The sequence below is a fragment of the Natrix helvetica genome (assembly GCF_964273705.1).
Source record: "Natrix helvetica genome assembly, chromosome: 2".
NCBI classification, from domain to species: Eukaryota; Metazoa; Chordata; class Lepidosauria; order Squamata; family Natricidae; genus Natrix; species Natrix helvetica.
In genome coordinates, this window is record NC_138552.1 from 200,428,367 (window position 1) to 200,449,747 (window position 21,381).

Genomic DNA, 21,381 nt, shown 5'->3' on the forward strand with positions numbered 1-21,381 from the left:
CTCAATCTCGGAATGGAGATAGAGAGCAAAAAACTGAATTAGCCACTTGAACTAACTATGTCAAAAGATTTATATTATAACTGCAAGAGCTGATTGCTGAGTTGTTTTGAAAGTTTTATGGAAGTTTTTAATGTTCTGCTCCTAATCCCGAGGAGGAGCCAACATGGCCTGCTTCCTTCTTCTTTGCACTTATAAATGAAGTCTGCCTTTTGAAACTATCTTTGAAGAAAGTCTGGCTTTATATTATCCCCCTGAAGGACTTTTGGAGCCTCTCCTATTACGTGGTCTTTCTGGATTTGGACTATTTGATTTCCTTTTTTTTTTTTGAGTGACTTCTTGGCTTGGAACTGTGACAGAGGGTTAATTTTCACTTTTGGATTTGCCTGTCTTTTCGGACTCGCTTGGCTGCGCGCTTCACAGACGCCATTTCTTTTGCAAAAGATTTTTACTCTTTCTGAACTTAGACACTGTGCCCAGAAAACCACCTACAGGCAAAGCAGCCTCAGCACCAACTTTTACTGCATCCAGTCCAACGATTCAACAGACAAAAATTTCATCATTTTTACACAAAAGACTGGAGAGAGTTCAAAAGATTTATCTGTAACTCAAATGTTTCAAGCTATTATGCAGGGACAAAATGAGTTGAAAAAGGAGGTAGCAGATTTTGTTTAGATGGTTATTGCCAGAAGGAATGCTGATCTTCTGGGAGGGAAACAGAATTAAATTAACAGTCGTGGAGGCAGAGGCCTTCATTAAAAAACATAGTGCTCTCCTAGAGGACAGAAATATAAGAAGTAGTGAAAAAGGCGACAAAACACAAGACATGAAGGAGGGAGGGGCTGCGGCTCTGCCTGGGGACAGGGGGGAGGGAACAATAATGGAAAGACTCAGGTCACAAAATAAATATATCTGGAATATCATTTTAATTGTTGATATATTAGAAAGTGGCAAAAGAGATGATTGAACACATGGTTGATACAATGTATAATAAGATGCTGTTTCTGCTTATCTTTTATCTTTTGTTTTTTTCTGTAAAAAGTTGTGAGAATTGGAGAGATTCCTACCTCTAGCACGATGGAGCTGCCAAATTTTTTTTTGTATACCCACCTACCCTTTTCCCCCCAAAATTTTAAAAACCAATAAAATTCTTTCAGAAACGAAGAGAATCAATCTTGAGTCTCTTTCTCACGGTTTCTTGTTTACTTCGGCTAAGCCCAAATTTTATTAGCAATTACCACAGTGCTTCTCTAGAGACGTCTCTGTGCTTCTTTAGGGGAAAGTAAGTTGGTGTAAATAAATAGCAAACTCTAAAATGATATTGACAGCTTTAGGTAGTTTGTGAGAGGCTTTCAGTTTCCTGCAGCATGCGCTTAATCAAATTGTCAGCAAATGTGTGTAAAATCTAAAAGAAAGATTTAAAGTTAAAATTTAAAGGGAAATGAATAAAAAGTGATTGAGTATTTAAGAACTTGCAGTTGTGCAAATTATAGCCATAAGCATGGATGTGAAGGGGGAAAAGATTACAGCAGAGAAAAATAATGGGCCTGCCTGAATGGCATTTCAATTAAGGTGTATTCAGCATTAAATATGTTGGAAAAGAGGAAAGCACTTTGCAGAGCTGTTAATACTGCATTCAATCATCTGTATTTCTATGGGTGCTTTCTCACTTGCTTCAGTTCTTGTTCGGAATCGGAAATCTTGATAAAAAACTAGAGTTGTTAAATCTGTATAGACCATTCTATTATAATATCAGTACCAGTTTTTAAGCTAATAATAGCTAGGGATCAGCTCGGAAGGATGACTTTGCCTGATCATTGTCTCTGATAACAAAAGGCTGGTCATGTGGAAAATGTCATTAAAGAAATGATATAAGCAACAAAACTGCCTGATAGCTTAAAGGGTTTAATTTGTACACAAGGACGCTTTCTGTTCTCTACCTGCACAACAAAATTGAATATCGTGTAAAGAAGATTAAAATGTATCCATGATTCATTGAGAACAAGGCATAATCAACATTGTTCAGAGGATGTTTCATCAATCACTTGCAGAGCTCACCTTTGCAAATGGCATTCCCAGTTTGGTGTAAAAACATTGCTTTATAAAATAAAAACACTGTACTTAAAATATCTTCCAATTTTCCTTATGAAGTACAGTACAATACAATACAATAGCAGAGTTGGAAGGGACCTTGGAGGTCTTCTAGTCCAACCCCCTGCCTAGGCAGGAAACCCTATCCCGCTTCATACAAATGGCTATCCAACATCTTCTTAAAGACTTCCAGTGTTGGGGCATTCACAACTTCTGGAGGCAAGCTGTTCCACTGATTAATTGTTCTAACTGTCAGGAAATTTCTCCTCAGTTCTAAGTTGCTTCTCTCCTTGATTAGTTTCCACCCATTGCTTCTTGTTCTGCCCTCAGGTGCTTTGGAGAATAGTTTGACTCCCTCTTCTTTGTGGCAACCCCTGAGATATTGGAACACTGTTATCATGTCTCCCCTAGTTCTTCTTTTCATTAGAATAGACATACCCAGTTCCTGCAACCGTTCTTCATATGTTTTAGCCTCCAGTCCCCTAATCATCTTTGTTGCTCTTCTCTGCACTCTTTCTAGAGTCTCCACATCTTTTCTACATCGTGGTGACCAAAACTGAATGCAGTATTCCAAGTGTGGCCTTACCAAGGCATTATAAAGTGGTATTAACACTTCACGTGATCTTGATTCTATCCCTCTGTTGATGGAGCCTAGAACTGTGTTGGCAGCTGCCAAAAGTGATACACAAAGTAGATACTTACTGTGAGAAATATTCTGGCATCTCTCTATAAAGGAAAATTGAGAAGATTCCCTGTTCACAAAGGCCTGTGAAAACCTGACCTAACAGCGAACTATTACCTTTGCTGCTAGAAATATGCAGTAAGTGTTGCCTTCATTCATATATATTAGAGCAGTGATGGCGAACCTTTTAGACACCAAGTGCCCAAACTCTGCACGTATGCATGCCCAAACTGAAACATGCACACGTGCGCAAGCATGCATATGCATGGACATATGTGTGCACATGTGCAGATATGCAGGAACATGTGAGAACATGCGCATGTGTGGACATGAGGGAACATGCACATGTAAGGACATGCATGCATGCACAGCAGAGACCCGAAGACCAGCTGGCCAGCAGGAGGAGGGGCATCCCAACACCGGCAGCACAGCAAGAGATAAGATGTTTTTCTTTCATGAGTCTCTGTTTCGTCGTTTACAGGGAAACAGAAGCTCATGAAAGAAATGCCACGGAGATCTGACCTGGGGTGACAGCGCAGGTGCCAGCAGAAAGGGCTCTGCGTGCCACCTCTGGCACCTGTGCCATAGGTTCGCCATCACAGTATTACAGTAAACTCAGATGGGATTGATTCCAGCATATTCCCACACTAGAAAAAGAAATTGTCATATATCTTCAGAGGATTTAATCACATCACTCTTTTTAATTCAATACATGTAATCTTCAAGTTACAACAGTTTGTTTAGTGACCATTTGAAGTTACAATGGCACTGGAAAAAAATGACTTAGCATTTTTCACACTTATGACCCTTACAGTACCCCCATTGTCACATGACTTACATTTGGATGCTTAACAACTGATTCATATTTAGGACGGTTGCAGTATCCTGGGCTCATGTGATCCCCTTTTGTGACCTTCTGACGGGCAAAGTTCAATGGAGAATCCAGATTCACTTAACAACTGTGTTACTAATTTAATAACTACAGTGATTGGCTTAACAAATGTGGCAAAGAAAGTCGTAAAATGGGGGACAACTCACTTAACAAATTTCTCACTTAGCAATATAAATTCAGGGGACAACTGTGGTCCTAAATCGATGACTACCTGTATTAAAATTGGTATGATGTTTTTTCTAAAGATTTCCCACTACTGCTATGCATCCTAATCTTGGATTTGCATATGAAAGTATAAACAGAAGAAGTTGCAAGCTATTTAGCTCTTGAGTAAATTAAATTCTTTTTCCATGTTCAGTACTTAACATTTTATGCTTAAGAGTTTGACAGCAGTGTTAATGGCCACAGTGCAATGTAGAAAAGTAATTAACAGTTGAGGTATCTGGAGCTACAGATAATGTAAGATATTGTCTGTCTCAGAAACAAACTAAAGACTTTAAATTGTTAATGGGAAAAAGTCCCTTACACTTCTAGTATGGTTCTTATGTACTGCTTCTGTTTTAATTTGGAAACAATGAAGTATGGTGTTATTTTAGGATACGTATAGCTTCTTTTGAAAATACTAGATGATAAGAGTGTTGATTTTTCATCATTGGCAATTAAATATGAGTAGAAAATGATCATTATATAAAACGACTATTAAATCCAAGAAAGATTAGACATTTTTAATATAGCTAATGGGCCAAGACTTGCAGTGTTGACAAAAAAAAATGCTTAGGTTAGAACATATTGACTTTGCCAGCTTATTAGGAAAGTTAACATTATGTCGGTATTGCAGTTATGATAGCCAGATGCACTGACATGTTGATTTAAAACTGACTGGTCATATTTCCATTTATGACAATATATGTGATAGCATCCCCAGATATTAGAAATAATTGAAAACTGACACAAATAATTGGGTAACCGCAGTAACAAATTTAATTTGGGAAACTTTTGCTTGGCTTTATGATTACAATTAAGTATGGATGGATTTCAGACCTGTGGAGTCTGTTTCTTTTTTGTAGGACCATGAGGTTAAGTAATCTGCGGCAGAGATTCAAGAGGCTGGATGTGCATACATACTAAGAATTAGGAGATAGTTGTTCCTCTATGTCTACTATTAGTCCAAAGCTCAGTAATATTTTTTTAATTGTTAAAAAAGTTCCTCCTGGTGAAAAGTTTTTTCATTTTTTATTGGTATATTTTTGCATAATTAGAAACTTGAATATTGGATTCTGGCTTAATCTATTAAAGATTGAAGTTCTGCAAAGACTTAAATATTTTAAATATTATTTAATTCTCGATCTAACTCTCGAACTATTGCAAAATAGTAGAGGTTATAAAAGGTTCTGCTAGTGGATACACATCTTCCATTACTGATTTCATCAATGTATTATACACTTGAACTGTATTAAGATTAAATTATAATTGTAATACTAAATGAACAAATAAATGCCTATTTGACGCACTATAGACTTGTTCAACTAGTTCTTGACTTACAACAGTTTGCATAGTCATCGCTTGAAGCTACCATGGAGCTGAAAAAAGTCACTTATGACCATTTTTCACACTTGCAACCGTTGCAGTATCCTAGGATCATAAGATCCTCTTTTGCAACCTTCTGATGAGCAAAGTCAATAGGAGAGCCAGGTTCACTTAACAACTGTCACTAACTTCACAGCTGAAGTGATTCATTTAACAACCATGGCAAGAAAAGTCATAAAGTGGGGCAAAACTCACTTAACAAATATCTTGCTTAGTAACAGAAATATTGGGCTCAATTTTGATCATAAGTCGAGGATTACCTGTATCATTAGATTTCTCAATACAGTCCCAGTTTCTCATGTGGACCCTTGGCAAATTATTTGCCCACCCCTAGCTATTTACTCCAACTATTTCCAAGCATAATTTTGTATGGCAGCTGTTAGCAGCTGTTGTGGTAGCTAGCTGATACGCTAGAGCTGATTTGATGGGGCATTCTCTCTCTTTCCCTCAAATTGGGACAATCAAAAAATCAACATATAGAGAAAAGGTCAAAATGGCAAATGAAATCAACTGTTGCCCAGAAATTTCATAGAACAAGAAACCCTTAAGTTATCAATCAGCGGTTTACAGTAATTTATAACCACGCTACTATATCTAGCATTTTCCTTTTGTTTGTTTGTTTTAGCTGCCAATGCAAACAATGCCATATCAACATCATTCATATGAAAACAATTAATGTCATTAGGATTTTCTAGGCTTCCTGATAAAGCCATCTTTTTCTGTGATTTTTATACTGTGGTCAGATCAATATATAATCATAAATGAAGTCTTCTACTTGGTTTTGCCTGCCAATGACAAGCTGTTGTTTTGCTTGACATTGTTATATCTCCTGCTTAAGCAGGAGACAACCTGAAAAGTCCCTTCCAAATCTGTTAACCTGTTATGTAGTAGCCAGAAGTTCTGATGCATATGACTTCCTTCAACAAGCAAAACCAGAACAAAATCTCTTCCCCCCCCCCCAGTAGGGGTTCCTGAAATATGTTCAGGATATATGTTCCCTTACTTGATGTTTATTCCCACACTGCATTAATAATATCCTGGAAAAAGAATATTTCTTTGCCACTATTTGCAATTTGCTCTTTCTTCCTTCACCCAGGTCTCCAAAAACACATTTTTCAAACACTCTTCTACCAAAGTATTATTAATCTTGTTTTTAAATACCTCAGTATTTGTAGTAGTAATTGCTTGAGTTTTCATTTGCTTGTTATTAGGTTCCGTACGGAATGTTAAAATACAATATCAATAAATTTGTATCATAGTATATTGCAGTTTGATATCATGGCTTAAAATTACAGCTTCAGTAAAACCATCGTTGGCTATCAGAATTAATGAAGAGTTGATCATTAAACTAGCTTTAAATTCCCATTAAAATAAGTACCTTTTATATTTTTAATAAATTATAATCTAGGCATAATACTAGTAGAACATGGTTCCAAAGAATACTAGATGAAAAAGCTCTGAGCCACACTCTAACTAATTCGGTGCTGAGAAATAATTGTCAACTCTCAACACAGACATGAGCTCCAAGCTTATTTTCCAAATAAGCTTGCTTTTTTTCCCTCTTCTGTGTAAGGGGTAAAGTGAGTTAAAATTAACTAAATAAGCTGTTATTTTTTACAAGTATGTAGGGATGGGTACAAAGGAGAAGTAAAGATAGTTTTGAGGACATCTGGAATAACCTAAACAGTAACACAGAGAACAAACTAGATCAGAAGGTAGAGAGTGGAATTGTGTCCTCCAGCCAACAGACTGCTGCATTATTCCATATGGGAGATGATCAGTGTACAAAGCAGCTGCTTTGCCATCTCAGCTGTGAACCAGCAGGTTCTGTTAAGTGCTGATTAAAAATGAAAGTTACAAATGTAAGTTGCTATATTGATAAAGAGCTTCAATAAATGTCCCTCAGAGTTAGATTCCTTCCTAGGCTCCAAGATGTCCATAGGTGACAATTTTGAAAACAGAAGAGGGGATGGAAAGTTAGCAGAGTTATTCGTGTTCAATTTTTGATGGTGGAGATCCTTCCAGTAATGCTGTGATGCTCCCAAGATACTTGGAATGAGATGCTCACAATGAAAAAATTGGAGACAGGGAAAAAGTTATCAAACTGAGCCTGATCTAGTGGTCACATCTTAAAGAACTCCTTTGAAAGCTGGCAGCATTATCCTTCCCCACAAAAAGTGTTAATAAGCTCATGGATCCAGCTGTTCACACCCCATCTATTTGACTGAAGGGAGAGGGAAGCATGGGTAAAACCTGCAGGTAGCAGACTTCAAGTATCCACTTCCTAGGATACTTCTAAATGTTCAAAAGTATTCACAGTTATGTCACAAAATGGCACCAGGCACCATGATCAACGCATCCAATTTAGGATAGATATGATTGAGTTCATCTGACAGGAAACCCCCCAAATTCATTTTTTATGTTTGCAGGAGTTTGTTCTGCTATCCCTACCTAAAAGGCTGTGAGTAAATGTGGGGGGAGGGGGGGGGAAAGCCACCGTGTAGGAATTAAAGATTCAATAAATGTAGAAAATAATTGCTGATTTGCTGTGCTTATTGGTACTATTTAAGTTCTTACAAATATTCGACTATGTCCTCCATTTTGCACTACTGCTTTCAACACTTTTTCAGTCACTTTGTTTTTCACAGTGTCTTGACAAACAAGGAGCCATGAGTCAAAACACACACTGACATTATGAAATTTATAACCTATATCAATGAAGCAGAGATTAATATTTCTTGAGAAATCTGTTTCCTGGCCTGGCCTACCTTCAAAGTTTCATTGCCATTTTTCATGGCATATTTTCCATGGAATTGTATACTGTATACCTGATATAATGATATTTTCTAGCAAAATATGTATAGTATGATCCATAATCACAATCAAATCTCTTTAAAATTTCAACAAAACAAAGGAAAATATCAGTTTCCTCACATGGTTAATAGCACTTCTTCCTCTTTAAAATGTACGTATTAAACTTCTTCCTTTAGGATTCAGTGCTTTTTCATTCGTGACCAGTTTGATGAACTAAACAGCCTTTGTAAATAAATGTGTTAATTATCTCTCCATCTTTTCTAAACAAGTTATAAGTGGGAAACATTTATTAGTGTGTCTGTTTCAGGTGACCAAACTCTACGGATTTGGGATGCAAAATCACCAGGACTCCCAGTGATAATTCCTGCTCACCAAGCTGAAATTTTAAGTTGTGATTGGTGCAAATATGATCAGGTACAGTAAATGGAAATAGTGCATTTTTGGAGTGGAGAAGCTGCTTTTATTATTTTAGGATTTAGGATTGTTATTAGATTGCTTCAGATTATGATTATTCTCCATTTGCTATTGTTTTTGATAATACCTACTTTATACCTACCTTTATATTGTTGAGATCTTCCCTTAATTTATTCCCAGTGTAGTAACCTTGAAATAAACTGAGCTATCAGATGGTAGCTGAACCAAAGTTACCCTGAAATCCCCATTTTTAATGGAATGAACTGTTAATTTAGCTTTGGATCTCTGGCATTTCAAAGTTTTTCTCATATTGAAATTTCTGTTAGCCACTGTTGTTTAGGTTTACAACTTGAGAGCTGTTGGTATTCTTAGAATAAAACTCTTTTTGTGCATTTTTTTATCAGAACTTGCTTGTAACAGGTGCTGTTGATTGCAGTTTGAAAGGCTGGGACCTGAGAAATACACGGAAACCTATGTTCGATCTGCTTGGGCATACATATGCAATAAGAAGAGTGAAAGTAAGTTTTAGCATTTTTATGATTATTACATTTCTAAATGGCTATGAAAACAGGCAGTCCAAAAAACCCAGCAGAGCGTTTGATGAGTTCCACGTTTGTGTTCCTCATTCAGCAGGCCCCATCTCCTCCTTCTGTTGTGTGGGTTTTACATTATAAAATATTTATAGACCATTCTTTTACCAGATTGAATTCTAAGGCAGCATACAAAATGATAATGTCAATAAGGAAGATAAATACAAAATAATAATATCAGCAGTAATAAATGTTAAAATCAGGTAAAAGCTGAGCAGCAGGGTAGATTTTAAGAAATATTTACAACAATTGGTAGTATACTAAGATGATGCTGGCAATAAAATAATCAAGAACAAGTCATTGTTCATCTTTTACTGGTTAACTTTTGTTTAATAGACAATGCTTTTGTTTTGTTTTATTTATTGCCTTTGAATCAAGGTTAATTCCTGGACAAGTTTTCTTGGCAAGGGTTTTTGGAAGTGCTTTCCTATTGCCTGCTTCCTAGGTCTGAGAGAATGTTGCAGAAGGTCACTTAGCTGGCTTCAAGCCAGTGGTGGGTTCCTCCCGGATCGCACCGGATCGCGCGCGCTCCCTTTCAGCGCTCCACCTGGCTTGCACGCTCCCTTTCAGCGCTCCACCTGGCTTGCGCGCTCCCTTTCAGCGCTCCACCTGGCTTGCGCGCTCCCTTCCGGCGCTGAAACCGGAAGTACAGTTTTGCCCGGCCCTGGCGAAGCAACGACGCCTGCCTGCGCTCCACCAGCTCGGCTGGGAACGGAGATGTTTTCTCAGCGGAGCGGAGCGCCTGAAAAGTCTTTTCAGGCGCTCCGCTCCGCTGAGGAAACATCTCCGTTCCCAGCCGAGCTGGTGGAGCGCAGGCAGGCGTCGTTGCTTCGCCAGGGGCGGGGCAAGACTGTACTTCCGGTTTCAGCGCCGGAAGGGAGCACGAGAGCCAGGTGGAGCGCTGAAAGGGAGCGCGCAAGCCAGGTGGAGCGCTGAAAGGGAGCACGCAAGCCAGGTGGAGCGCTGAAAGGGAGCGCGCGCGATCCGGTGCGATCCAGCAGGAACCCACCACTGCTTCAAGCCTAAGGGAGAACTGACAGGTTCCTGGTTTCTAGCCTTAACCACTATATCAAACTTGCTCCTATTGGCAATGGGAATAGTCGTGCCATAATATAACTTAATGTCAGTAAACTACTTGAGGAAGTACAGGTAGTCCTTGACTAATGACCACAGTTGATTCCAAAGTTAAGTTGTTAAGTGACTTTTGCTCTTTCTTTCCACAATTGTTAAGTGAATCAATTAAATAAAAGTTAAGTTAATAACACAGTTATTAAGGCCGGCTGCCCCAATCACTTTGCTTGTTAGAAGTTTGCAAAAGGTAATCGCATGACCTCAGGACATTGCAACTGTCATAAATACATGCCAGTTGCCAAGCATCTGAATTTTGATTATGTGACCATGAGGATGCTGTGGTAGTCATAAGTATGAAAAAAAGTCATAATCACTTTTTTCAGTGGCATTGTCACTTTGAACTATCACTAAATAAATGGTTGTAAGACGAGGACGAAGTGCTGGCTTGAAAATTGCTCACCAACAATCCTTCACCAGACTAAAGCTAGATGTCAGGTTGTCCATTGTAGAGTTTGGACTTTACATCCAGAGTGCCTGACCTACAGTAAATTGCAAAGTGTGAAAATATCGTACATCCCACCCCTCTCCTAATCCAGGCTATGAATTGGTAAATGAAGGCTGTGCAAACTATCTTGATTTTAAACCATATTGAATGTGAAATGTTCTATTTCAACAGCTGTTTCAATGGCAAAACAGACTTGTAGACATTCAGAAAGTATTCAGAATTTGAAACATGGAACTTGTTTCAGATTTCTGTTAGACATTCTTGCTGTTTCAGCATTGAAGGGGGAAAAATAAGAGATGTTTCATACTATAAATCTTTCTGAAGAAAATTGCTCTTTTTTATGAATGTGCTTGAAAAAGATTGGTTTAAATAAATGTTGCTGGAATCAGCTGTGAGAGTAGTAGAGTTTGGCTCTTGGTCTCCATCTTTGCAATTTTTGTTCAGCTTTCCAGTTCGTGTCAAGGGCTATGATTAATAATCTATCTACTCTTTGTAATGGGCAAAATTATAAGAACTTATGTTGCCAGTTTTCATCCTTGAATCCAAATGTTTAAGTTAAATTGAATCCAGATTAATGGTAATTAAAAAGAATTCTTGCCTTGGTGTTAACAATAGAAGACATAATCTCTCATAAGCATTTTGTGAAATGGTAACAGACTTTGTTATATATATCTGTTGTGATATGGTTTAAAAGTGTTTTAAGCATTTCAATAGTTTGGATTTTAAATGGCATTTTTTGTGATTTGAGAATTTATGGTCAGTCTGCATCTTAGACACGTACCATAACCTCCTGAGGTGATCGATCTGTAAGATATTTTATATTAAGTTGAAATTTTAATTTATGGCAGGAATTATGAATGGTACACCAAAGCAACTGATTTTTGTGCAAAATAATATTTTCATTTGGTTTCCTAATACTGTCATTTTACAGAAGAATTTTTCTTTCTAAACAATTTTCTCTCCCTCTCCTCCACCCCCACAAATATGTATTGAGACTTATTTTGTGTTTCTCTTATTTCTTTTGCAGTTTTCACCATTTCATCCCACTATATTGGTTTCTTGTTCCTACGATTTCACTGTGAGGTACAGTAATTATTTTTCATTAAATTCACATAATTTCTCGTGCATTTTTTTATGAAGCATACACTAATTTTTGCTAATAGTTTATGGAAACAGAATTTCCAGGGGAAGGTGCTACATTCTGCATCTGTGGCCTTGGAAACAGTTTGATTCTCTCTGGTAAATAGAGATGAGGAAAAGATGGTTTCTTCTTTATTTGTATACAAAACAAAATATTCCTAGTGTTTTAAAAAACAGATAGACTTTTCTTCTAATTCTAGTACTGCCAATGTGACTGAGAAAAGATTATTGCTTTTCATCTCTTAATCAGCTCAATATTTTTTTCTCTGTAACAAAGATTTGGTAATTTTCATTATCAATATCTGCATATGTGCAGTATTCTTGAATCTCTAAGACCACATGTCATATGCAGATGATAGAACTTTAAAGGGAATGTAGAAATATAAATATTGTTTGAAGTCAGTAAGCATACAGAGAATATGCAGTGGGTGGTCTGAATCTGTTCTCATATTACTAATGGACAGTGCTTCCAGACGGAGGCTTATAACTGTTTGGTTTGTTAAGTCAGTCTTTTTCTGTGATGGTACTTAAAATTCACACAAAAACTACCTGGATTTTTGAATAAAGGCTATAGTGTAGTCTATAAACAAGAATTTATGTTTGCAGAGGCATTTTCAATTAGGTAGACTGATACCTGTGGATGCCAAAGTCACTGCAGAAACTTTTTCTTGCCTAGCCTCTTCTATCTTTGACCAATTAAGAAATCTTTTTAATAAAAAAAAAGGAAGTTGGACGGTGTATAAAGCAAAATATCCTTTATTTACAAGAAAGATAAGCAACAAATGCATCCTTAGAAAATAAAAATGGTAGGTGTCATAGCTTGATGTTTTGCTTGCAAATAGAGAACAGCCAGTAACAGCCATTCACCAGAGCCGTAATTTTAGGAACAATCTTGCTTTTCCAACAGTAACTATATAATGCAAGTGCTATCATATGCTCTCAAGATTCCATATTGGTCTTATCACTATCATTCCTTTCCCCGTAATTGTATTCTAAACCTAAACTCAGCCTATTTTAACCTGGCACTCAAATTATATACCCAGTCAATATGATCATTGATCATGGCTACTAGAGGTAATATAATTATAATATAATTCAATCCATCTGAAGATCACACAGTTAGGTGGACACATGTTTGCTGCTTAAATTGCCCCTAAATGAAGCCTAGGAAGAGAATTATGTTTATTATGCTATAGGCATAATGTTAGTATTGTGTTTAGGATTATACTTGAAATATTGCTAAATAAAATGTGTGTATTTTTCCATTTAAATAGTAATGAGTGAGAGGATAGTATTGGCCATCTACCATGACAAATGCTCTTTATAACTTTTATAACTCTTTTTCTAATCAGTATCTTGGCGTCAGTAAGATTATTTTTCACAAATGGAATGTTTTTTATAATAACATTGTGCTATTTGTTATTGTTACATTGTTTTATGAACCTTGATCTGTTTCTTCTGGTTTTTGGAAGTTAAGCTTTGTAAAATCATTAGGAAAATCAGCTAATTAAGTATTTCTGTAGGCTTTTTAAAAAATAAAACAGACCTGAGTTTTTTTTCTGGATAGAATACTATTATTGATAAGCTGTAGCAATTCAACAAAATCAGTTTACAACATAGACATATCCATCCATCTATGCATGCATATATATTAGTTCCTCCTCTGCATTTCAGGATGCTTCTGTTAGTTTGTTCATTTTTGTTAAAAGCATTATTTAAGTAGAAGTACTTCTATTTATTTTTTAAAAGCTACTTCTTATAAAGTTCTGCTTTACTCTGCTTTGATCAGACCCCATATCAAGTATTGTGTCTGGTTCTAAACATCATATTTCATGGGTTCTGGAAAGTTTAGGAGAAGAAGGGAAGATATAATATTTGAAAGGATGTCACACGAAAGATCTGTTCTCTGTCATTTGGAGTTCAGGACAATGAATAGATTAAGTTTCAGGAAGGCAGAGCGCAACTGAACGTTTTGTAATATTAAGAGTAGTTTAACGGTAGAGCCAGTTTCCCAGTGATATGGTGGTCTCCCTTTTATTGGATAAGTTCCAACAGCAGCCAGACAGCCATCTGTTAGGGATGCTTTTTTATTCCTGCATTGAGCAGGGGATGAGTCACTGCCTAAATTATCCCTTCTTATTTTATTATTTATGTTTATACCTATTTAAAATATCTATTGTTCAAAAGGAGATAGTGGTAATGGTGGATAACTTACGTATGTTTTGAAATCCAGAAAACGCTCTTGGAGTGCATGTTTATCGTTAGGGTTAAGAAAGTAGAGAATTCTTTTGAGAAATATTTATTTGTTCTAAATAATCATAAAGCACCCTATAATTTGCTATGCATGGCAGACCATTCTGCCAAGATGTATACTTAGAAGATACGTAACAACCTTCAAAAATTTTGTAAACCTATTTCCTAACTTTCCCATCTAAATGCCGTATAATCCGGTTGAAATTTTTTCTAAAGGTGACTTGGTTAGTGGTTTGATGTCTAGATAGGCCTTAGTTTAGTTCTCTATTTATATCTGAACCAAACATTACATTAGCATGCTACAGTAAAAGATATATTGAAGTGACTTTGCCTAAAAGATTACTTACATTAATGGGAATTTCTAGTTGTCCTGCATGACTGTTACATAATTTTTTTCATGTAACTTGTTCTTCTGAATTATTTTGAAAAATGTGCATTCTATTAAGTTTCTGTTTTGATGTGCCTAAATGTTTTAAATGTTTACTTTGCCTTTTCAGTTTAGTATCCTAGGGACAGTTTAGAATAAATTAAAACCATAAAAATGAACTAATAAAGCAATATATAAGAATTTCAATAAATAATTTTGACAACTTATCAAATTAAAGTCATGATCAACATAACTAACCAAATAACTTATATAACCTTAAAAGGTTTTACAACAAGAAGGCTCCAATTTTTGCTTTTAAAGACCTTGCTTGAAAAAGTAGTACATCATGAGATTAAAAAAAACTATGGAATGAACTGCCTCAGAGAATATCAATGTTGATAGTGACAGTTGCAGAGTTATAGCTTACTGGAAGTTCTTGGTAGATATCCAGAGATCACCTAATCAAGAGGTTCAGACATGGCCTGGTCCAATTTACAGTTCAGATTTCAAACAAAATTTTAACTAAAAAAATAGACTTCATTGGGAAAAAAACTCAAACAGACGGGCATTCTTTTTCTTAGCATAACAGGATGAAGTAAATGGAGTCCTATGAGATTGTGCAATTCAAAGCATTCTACAAAAGCTTTTGTAGAAAATTGGGCTACTTTAATATTTTTTTAAAAAAATGTACTTGAAAACATAATGAAATTTATAGCAATAGAAGCCTCACGGAAATTTTAAGACTACTCTGCTGCCTTTGTTAATTTAACTATATTTATGGATTGGTCTATTGGTAATGCTTGTATTAAAAAGAAAGAAAGCAAAATGTGTGCTATATAGAAGGAGTTCTGAATTACTAGTAGGGCATCCTCAAAGCTCATTCATGTACTATATTAATATGTACTTAAGCTCTTGTTATTTAAATAAATAAGTAAATAAACACATTTCAGCTGCTTTAGAGTTTATCAACTGGATGACAGCCTTATACAGATGTATCTGTAGAAGGACCTCAATTTGATACTGATTTAATGAAACAGCAATTTGAACTCCTGGAACACTTAGCTTTTCTCATTCATCCGTTAAGTGCATCAACAGAGAGATTTTGGTTAAGAGGGAAAACACTGCCAGCAACCTTTCTCTCTCCCCGCCTCCCCTGTTCTGGGTGCCAAGTATCTCTGTATACAGTTAAATCTGCAGCTTTTCTATTCCAGTGTGCTGATTAAGCAGTATACTTAGTATGCATTGCTTCATTTTATTTTTATTTCATTTTATTTATTTCTCACATAATCTGGGAGCACATACAAGCAAGCAGTGAGGCAGGCTATCCCTAGTTGTTGTGATAAGGGTTTTAGAATATGAGTCTGAATCATTGCAGAGTTTGATCTAATCCTTTCAACCTGGAAGCACTTTGGTAGGAGCTTCTGACACCAATGGAGTAGTAATCTAGTGGTTAAGATTAGAAACCAGGAGACTGTGAGATCTAGTTGCACTTTAGGCATGAAAAAGTGGCTGGGTGACTTTGGGCCTGCCACACTCTCTATAAAAATATAATTTTCCTTTCTTCTCCTATTTTTTCCACATTAACAACCCTGTGAGGCTGAGAGAGTGTGGCAGGCCCAAAGATGGCACGCGCGCGCACACACGCACATGCACACACACACACGTATGTGCCATCTTGAGTTATTTGTAAAAATAATAAATGCAAGATTAAAAACAATATGTGTGTTGTTGCATACAGAGGAATTCCCATTGGGTTATGTTGGGTTTATTCTCTATCAATAAATATCTAAACACTACTTTATTAGTAATGTATTGCTATATTACTAAATAAATATAAAGCACTGTTAATAATGACTTTATTTAATGTGATTTACTGAATTTAAACTGTATATAGATGCCTTTTTTCCTAGTGTTGGAAAAAAGTATGTTGATGATTCCTGTGTTTGTTCCAGTTATGATTTGGATGGATCCCTAAATGTTATATTTTAATTCCCAGATACTAAGTATTTTCTGTTATCATTTTAAGGCTGACCCTGTGACACTTGAAAGTGCCTCTTTAGTTGGTGCCAAATAAATAGGCAATGAAATGCATACATCTTTACATTTATTGTTATATTTTGCTATTTGATACCAAAATTTGCTTTGTAATTTTACAGGCCTGAAAGGCTAAAATGTATTATAACAATTTAAAATAACTTTATATCTTAGATGGGTACCTTCCAGTGGTGGGTTTCAAATTTTTTTGGAACCTACTCTGTGGGTGTGGCCTCCTTTGTGGGAGTGGCTTGCCGACCATGTGACCTGGTGGGAGTGGCTTGCCGACCATGTGACCTGGTGGGAGTGGCTTGCCGACCATGTGACCTGGTGGGAGTGGCTTGCCGACCATGTGACCTGGTGGGAGTGGCTTGCCAACCATGTGACCATGTGGGAGTGGCTTGCCGACCATGTGACCTGGTGGGAGTGGCTTGCCGACCATGTGACCTGGTGGGAGTGGTCAAGATGATGTCACTGAATTCTTTGCCACAATGGGTGAACTACAATAAGACTAAAATAAGTACAAAAACAATAAAAGAGCTACTTACAGAAGGAGGATGACTGTTCTTGCCAGTCTTCAGTATCACGGACTCCAGTGAATGGGCTGCACAAAGAAAACACACAGAAATGAACTCTTTCATTGCCAGTTTGGGATGAAACAAGCACACAAAAGAATAGAAAAGGAAAATTACTGTCCTTTTTTGCGTCTTCTGCACCACCTTGCTCCAACAACCTGCATAAAGACAGACAGAGAAAGCAAGACCTTAATTGCATGCACTGCATTAGGATGAAACAAGCACACAAAAGAATAGAAAAGGAAAATTACTGTCCTTTTTTGCGTCTTCTGCACCACCTTGCTCCAACAACCTGCATAAAGACAGACAGAGAAAGCAAGACCTTAATTGCATGCACTGCATTAGGATGAAACAAGCACACAAAAGAATAGAAAAGGAAAATTACTGTCCTTTTTTGCGTCTTCTGCACCACCTTGCTCCAACAACCTGCATAAAGACAGACACAGGAAGCATGAAGGGCTTGCACTTCACCATCTCAAGCATGAACACAGCACAGACCACACCACTCAGCCAGCAATAAACCCAGCTACTTACAGAGGAGAGATGACCAGCTTGCCCGTCTTCTGCACACCACCTTTTCAATGGAAGCCCAAGATACCTGCATAAAGAAAGACACAAGAAGCAAGACCTTAATTGCTTGCACTTCACCATCTCAAGCATGAACACAGCACAGACCACACCACTCAGCCAGCAATAAACCCAGCTACTTACAGAGGAGAGATGACCAGCTTGCCCGTCTTCTGCACACCACCTTTTCAATGGAAGCCCAAGATACCTGCATAAAGAAAGACACAGGAAGCAAGACCTTAATTGCTTGCACTTCACCATCTCAAGCATGAACACAGCACAGACCACACCACTCAGCCAGCAATAAACCCAGCTACTTACAGAGGAGAGATGACCAGCTTGCCCGTCTTCTGCACACCACCTTTTCAATGGAAGCCCAAGATACCTGCATAAAGAAAGACACAGGAAGCAAGACCTTAATTGCTTGCACTTCACCATCTCAAGCATGAACACAGCACAGACCACACCACTCAGCCAGCAATAAACCCAGCTACTTACAGAGGAGAGATGACCAGCTTGCCCGTCTTCTGCACACCACCTTTTCAATGGAAGCCCAAGATACCTGCATAAAGAAAGACACAGGAAGCAAGACCTTAATTGCTTGCACTTCACCATCTCAAGCATGAACACAGCACAGACCACACCACTCAGCCAGCAATAAACCCAGCTACTTACAGAGGAGAGATGACCAGCTTGCCCGTCTTCTGCACACCACCTTTTCAATGGAAGCCCAAGATACCTGCATAAAGAAAGACACAGGAAGCAAGACCTTAATTGCTTGCACTTGCACCTTACATAAGAATAGCACAATGAAAGAGATACACTCAAGTACTTACTTGTTTTATTGCTTTTCTGGTTGTTGATATCTCCATAGTGTCCTTAGGCTTCCAGATTCTTCTGTTGCAGCTTTCTTCGTCTTCACCCGTGGATCATCAGCTGTGTGGTGGTGCGCTCTGAGCCAAGCTTTCACTGTCGGAATTGGGTCCCATCTCTCAACAGGTATGCCAACAACACTTATCACCATCAGATTACTTATGTTTTGTACAGTTAGGCGTGTTCTTTGTTCTGAACATATGAGGTTCATTTTTGAGAACCCCCTTTCCGCCTCTGCTGAACTAACAGCAATTGTCCTGACAATATCTCTAGCTTTCTGGATATTGCCAGGAATTTTGTACTTCTGTGGATTTTTCTTCACATTTTCCAAAAAATCTCTGTAGTCGTTCACATTAATGTTATGATTAAAAATAGTGCCAAATGCATCCAATGCTTGCTCTGCATCAGCCCATGGAACGACTACATCTTCAATGTGCCAGTAATCTGGCTCCAGATAAGTGATAAAGTGCAATTTGTTTGCTGCTGGCAATAGGCTACCTGTTCTTAGATGGTCGCAATCCATCAGCCTTTTCTTTAAATTGGTGATGATGCTTTCCACAAGTATTGCACGAGGAAGGGCAACAAATCGGTGATTTGGAGCTAACTTGATGTTTTGGAAGGCTTCTGTTTTTAGCAATTCCACAACTTTGTTTTCATATGTGCCCTTTTTCTGTCTAAGCACTTCAAAAGAATCGATTGTTCGCAATACTAACTTTTCAGCTTGGAAGATATTTGTCTCTCTCCCCTGTAGAGTATCTGACAGACTTGAAAGTTCACTTAGGATGTCGATCATAAGGGCCAAATCCTGCAAAAAGTGTAAATTTTCGAAACGGGAAGCCATGCCTGGGAACCTTTCATTTCCCTGAAAAAAATGATGTAGCGCTGGATAAGCACGCCACACAGCCATGGTTGCCCTTAAACTACAGGCAGCCCATCTTGGTCCCAAAACTCTGCCAATCTTCACAATTTCTATTCCCAATTGTTCAGAGATTTGGAAGAGGTCATTCTGGCTCTTGCAGGATTTGTGGAAGGTGGTGTGCACTTTATCCAGGAAGATCTTGAAATGATTGATCTGCTTCACTTCTCTTATTGCATCATCCAGCACAAGTTGCAGGCGGTGGTTCAGGCAGTGCCAGATGATGATGTTTGGGAACTCTTGAGCTATTCTGGAGCTGACTCCAGATTTTCTTCCAAGCATAACGTTGGCACCATCGGAGCAGAAAGCGATTAAATTCTTGCGTAGATATCCGGTGGTAAATCCAACTCTATGCAAGCTTTCCATTGCTGCAGAAAATATGGTCTCTGCATCTTGTCTCTGTAATTCCAGAAGCTCAACGAAGATGGTTGCTGGGCACTCTGGATCCTCAACTTTAACGAAAACTATCAGCACTGCTCTCATTGAAAGTGTTGAGGCTTCATCAATAATTAGACACACCTACAGAAGAGATGGGAAGAAGATCGCAGGGTCGGTTTTATGGATAAAGAAGTGGAACTGATTAAGCAGATAAAAGAGACTGGTCCAAAACAAGTTAAAAGAATATATAATGTACTGTTAGAAAGAGACTCAGAAAGTGAATTGGTTAAAGATTGTATGATTAAATGGGCTCAGAATTTTGGTGAAGTGGTTATGTTGGAAACGTGGGAAAAAATATGGGTTCAGAATGTTAAATTTACACAGTCACAGAATTTAAGGGAGAATTTTTATAAAATGTTTTACAGATGGTATTTAGATCCTAAAAAATTATCATGCATGTACCCAAATGTTCAACCAAAATGTTGGAGATGCGGGTGTCTAGATGCTACCTTTTTAGGGTGGAGGGTGGGGCAATATATATGTATGAATAAATTATAAGATGGGATTAATGAAACATTGTTATGCTAGGAGAAATTTATATTAAGAGTTATAGATGTTAAATTACATCACAATTACATTACAAAACTCTTTTAGTAAAAAAATAATAATTAGACACACCTTTCGATTATTTGCAATAATCCTTGAAAACACGGTGGTCTTGATTTGGTTTGCAATGAATTCAACGATTTTCACTGCAGATCTCCATGAATGCAAGCCAACTCCCACATCCACTCCAACTGTATTGAGCAAATTTACTTGCGCTTCGATGTCTGAGAAGGGATTACATCTTTGCGCCAGATCGTAAACGGTGGTAAATATTGTGCAAGTAGTGGATAAATGTTTCTCAGTTGACTTATCCATGGATTTGGTCAAAGCCTCCTGCTCCCGTTGCTTACTGGTCTCCACGCAAATAAGGTGGGCTTTTGATTGAAAATGTTCCTTTAATTTTTTTCGGAGTGATGCTTGTTGAACATCCTTGCTTTTCCCTGCTGGTGCCACCTGGAAATGTTTCCACTCTTTGGAAACATGAATACCTTGCTCTAACGAGAACATGGGTTTTGCACAGTACTCACAACCCAGCTTCTTGTCGGATACTGCCAGTCCATCATACTTGTCCTTGAAGTTACTGTATTGCTGCAAATTCCAGCAATCAGGAAGTTGTAGAACTACAGTGGAGTCGATGGACTTGCTGCTTTCGCCGGCCTCAACTGGTGGTAGTGGTCGTGCTGGTGGTGCTGGCGCTGGCGCTGCTGGTGGTGCTGGCGCTGGTGCTGGCGCTGGTGGCGCTGGTGCTGGTGGCGCTGGTGCTGCTGGTGGTGCTGGCGCTGGTGCTGGCGCTGGTGGCGCTGCTGGTGGTGCTGGCGCTGGTGCTGGTGCTGGTGCTGCTGGTGGTGCTGGCGCTGCTGGTGGTGCCTGTTTTGGATCAGCTGATTCCTCAACTCTTGGTTTTTTGGAGAAGAAAGCAGTCAAACTCTGTTGCCTCTTCATTATGCTAAGTAATACTAACTGCCTGCCAAAGAAATAAAACAATATTGGACTGAGGGTTGTAAGCTGAGGACTACAGGTAACAGAAGG

At 38.0% G+C, this 21,381-nt stretch overlaps 1 protein-coding gene across 1 annotated transcript in view; it reads left to right on the plus strand.

Annotated features, from left to right (window-relative positions):
- PEX7 (peroxisomal biogenesis factor 7) overlaps nt 1-21,381 on the plus strand; it is a 66,287-nt gene that overhangs the window by 21,969 nt on the left and 22,937 nt on the right. Inside the window, exons 6-8 of the mRNA XM_081940662.1 lie at nt 8,371-8,477; nt 8,882-8,995; nt 11,671-11,726. Of these exons, the coding sequence (XP_081796788.1) occupies nt 8,371-8,477; nt 8,882-8,995; nt 11,671-11,726 (277 nt within the window). The remainder of the gene's footprint in view (nt 1-8,370; nt 8,478-8,881; nt 8,996-11,670; nt 11,727-21,381) is intronic.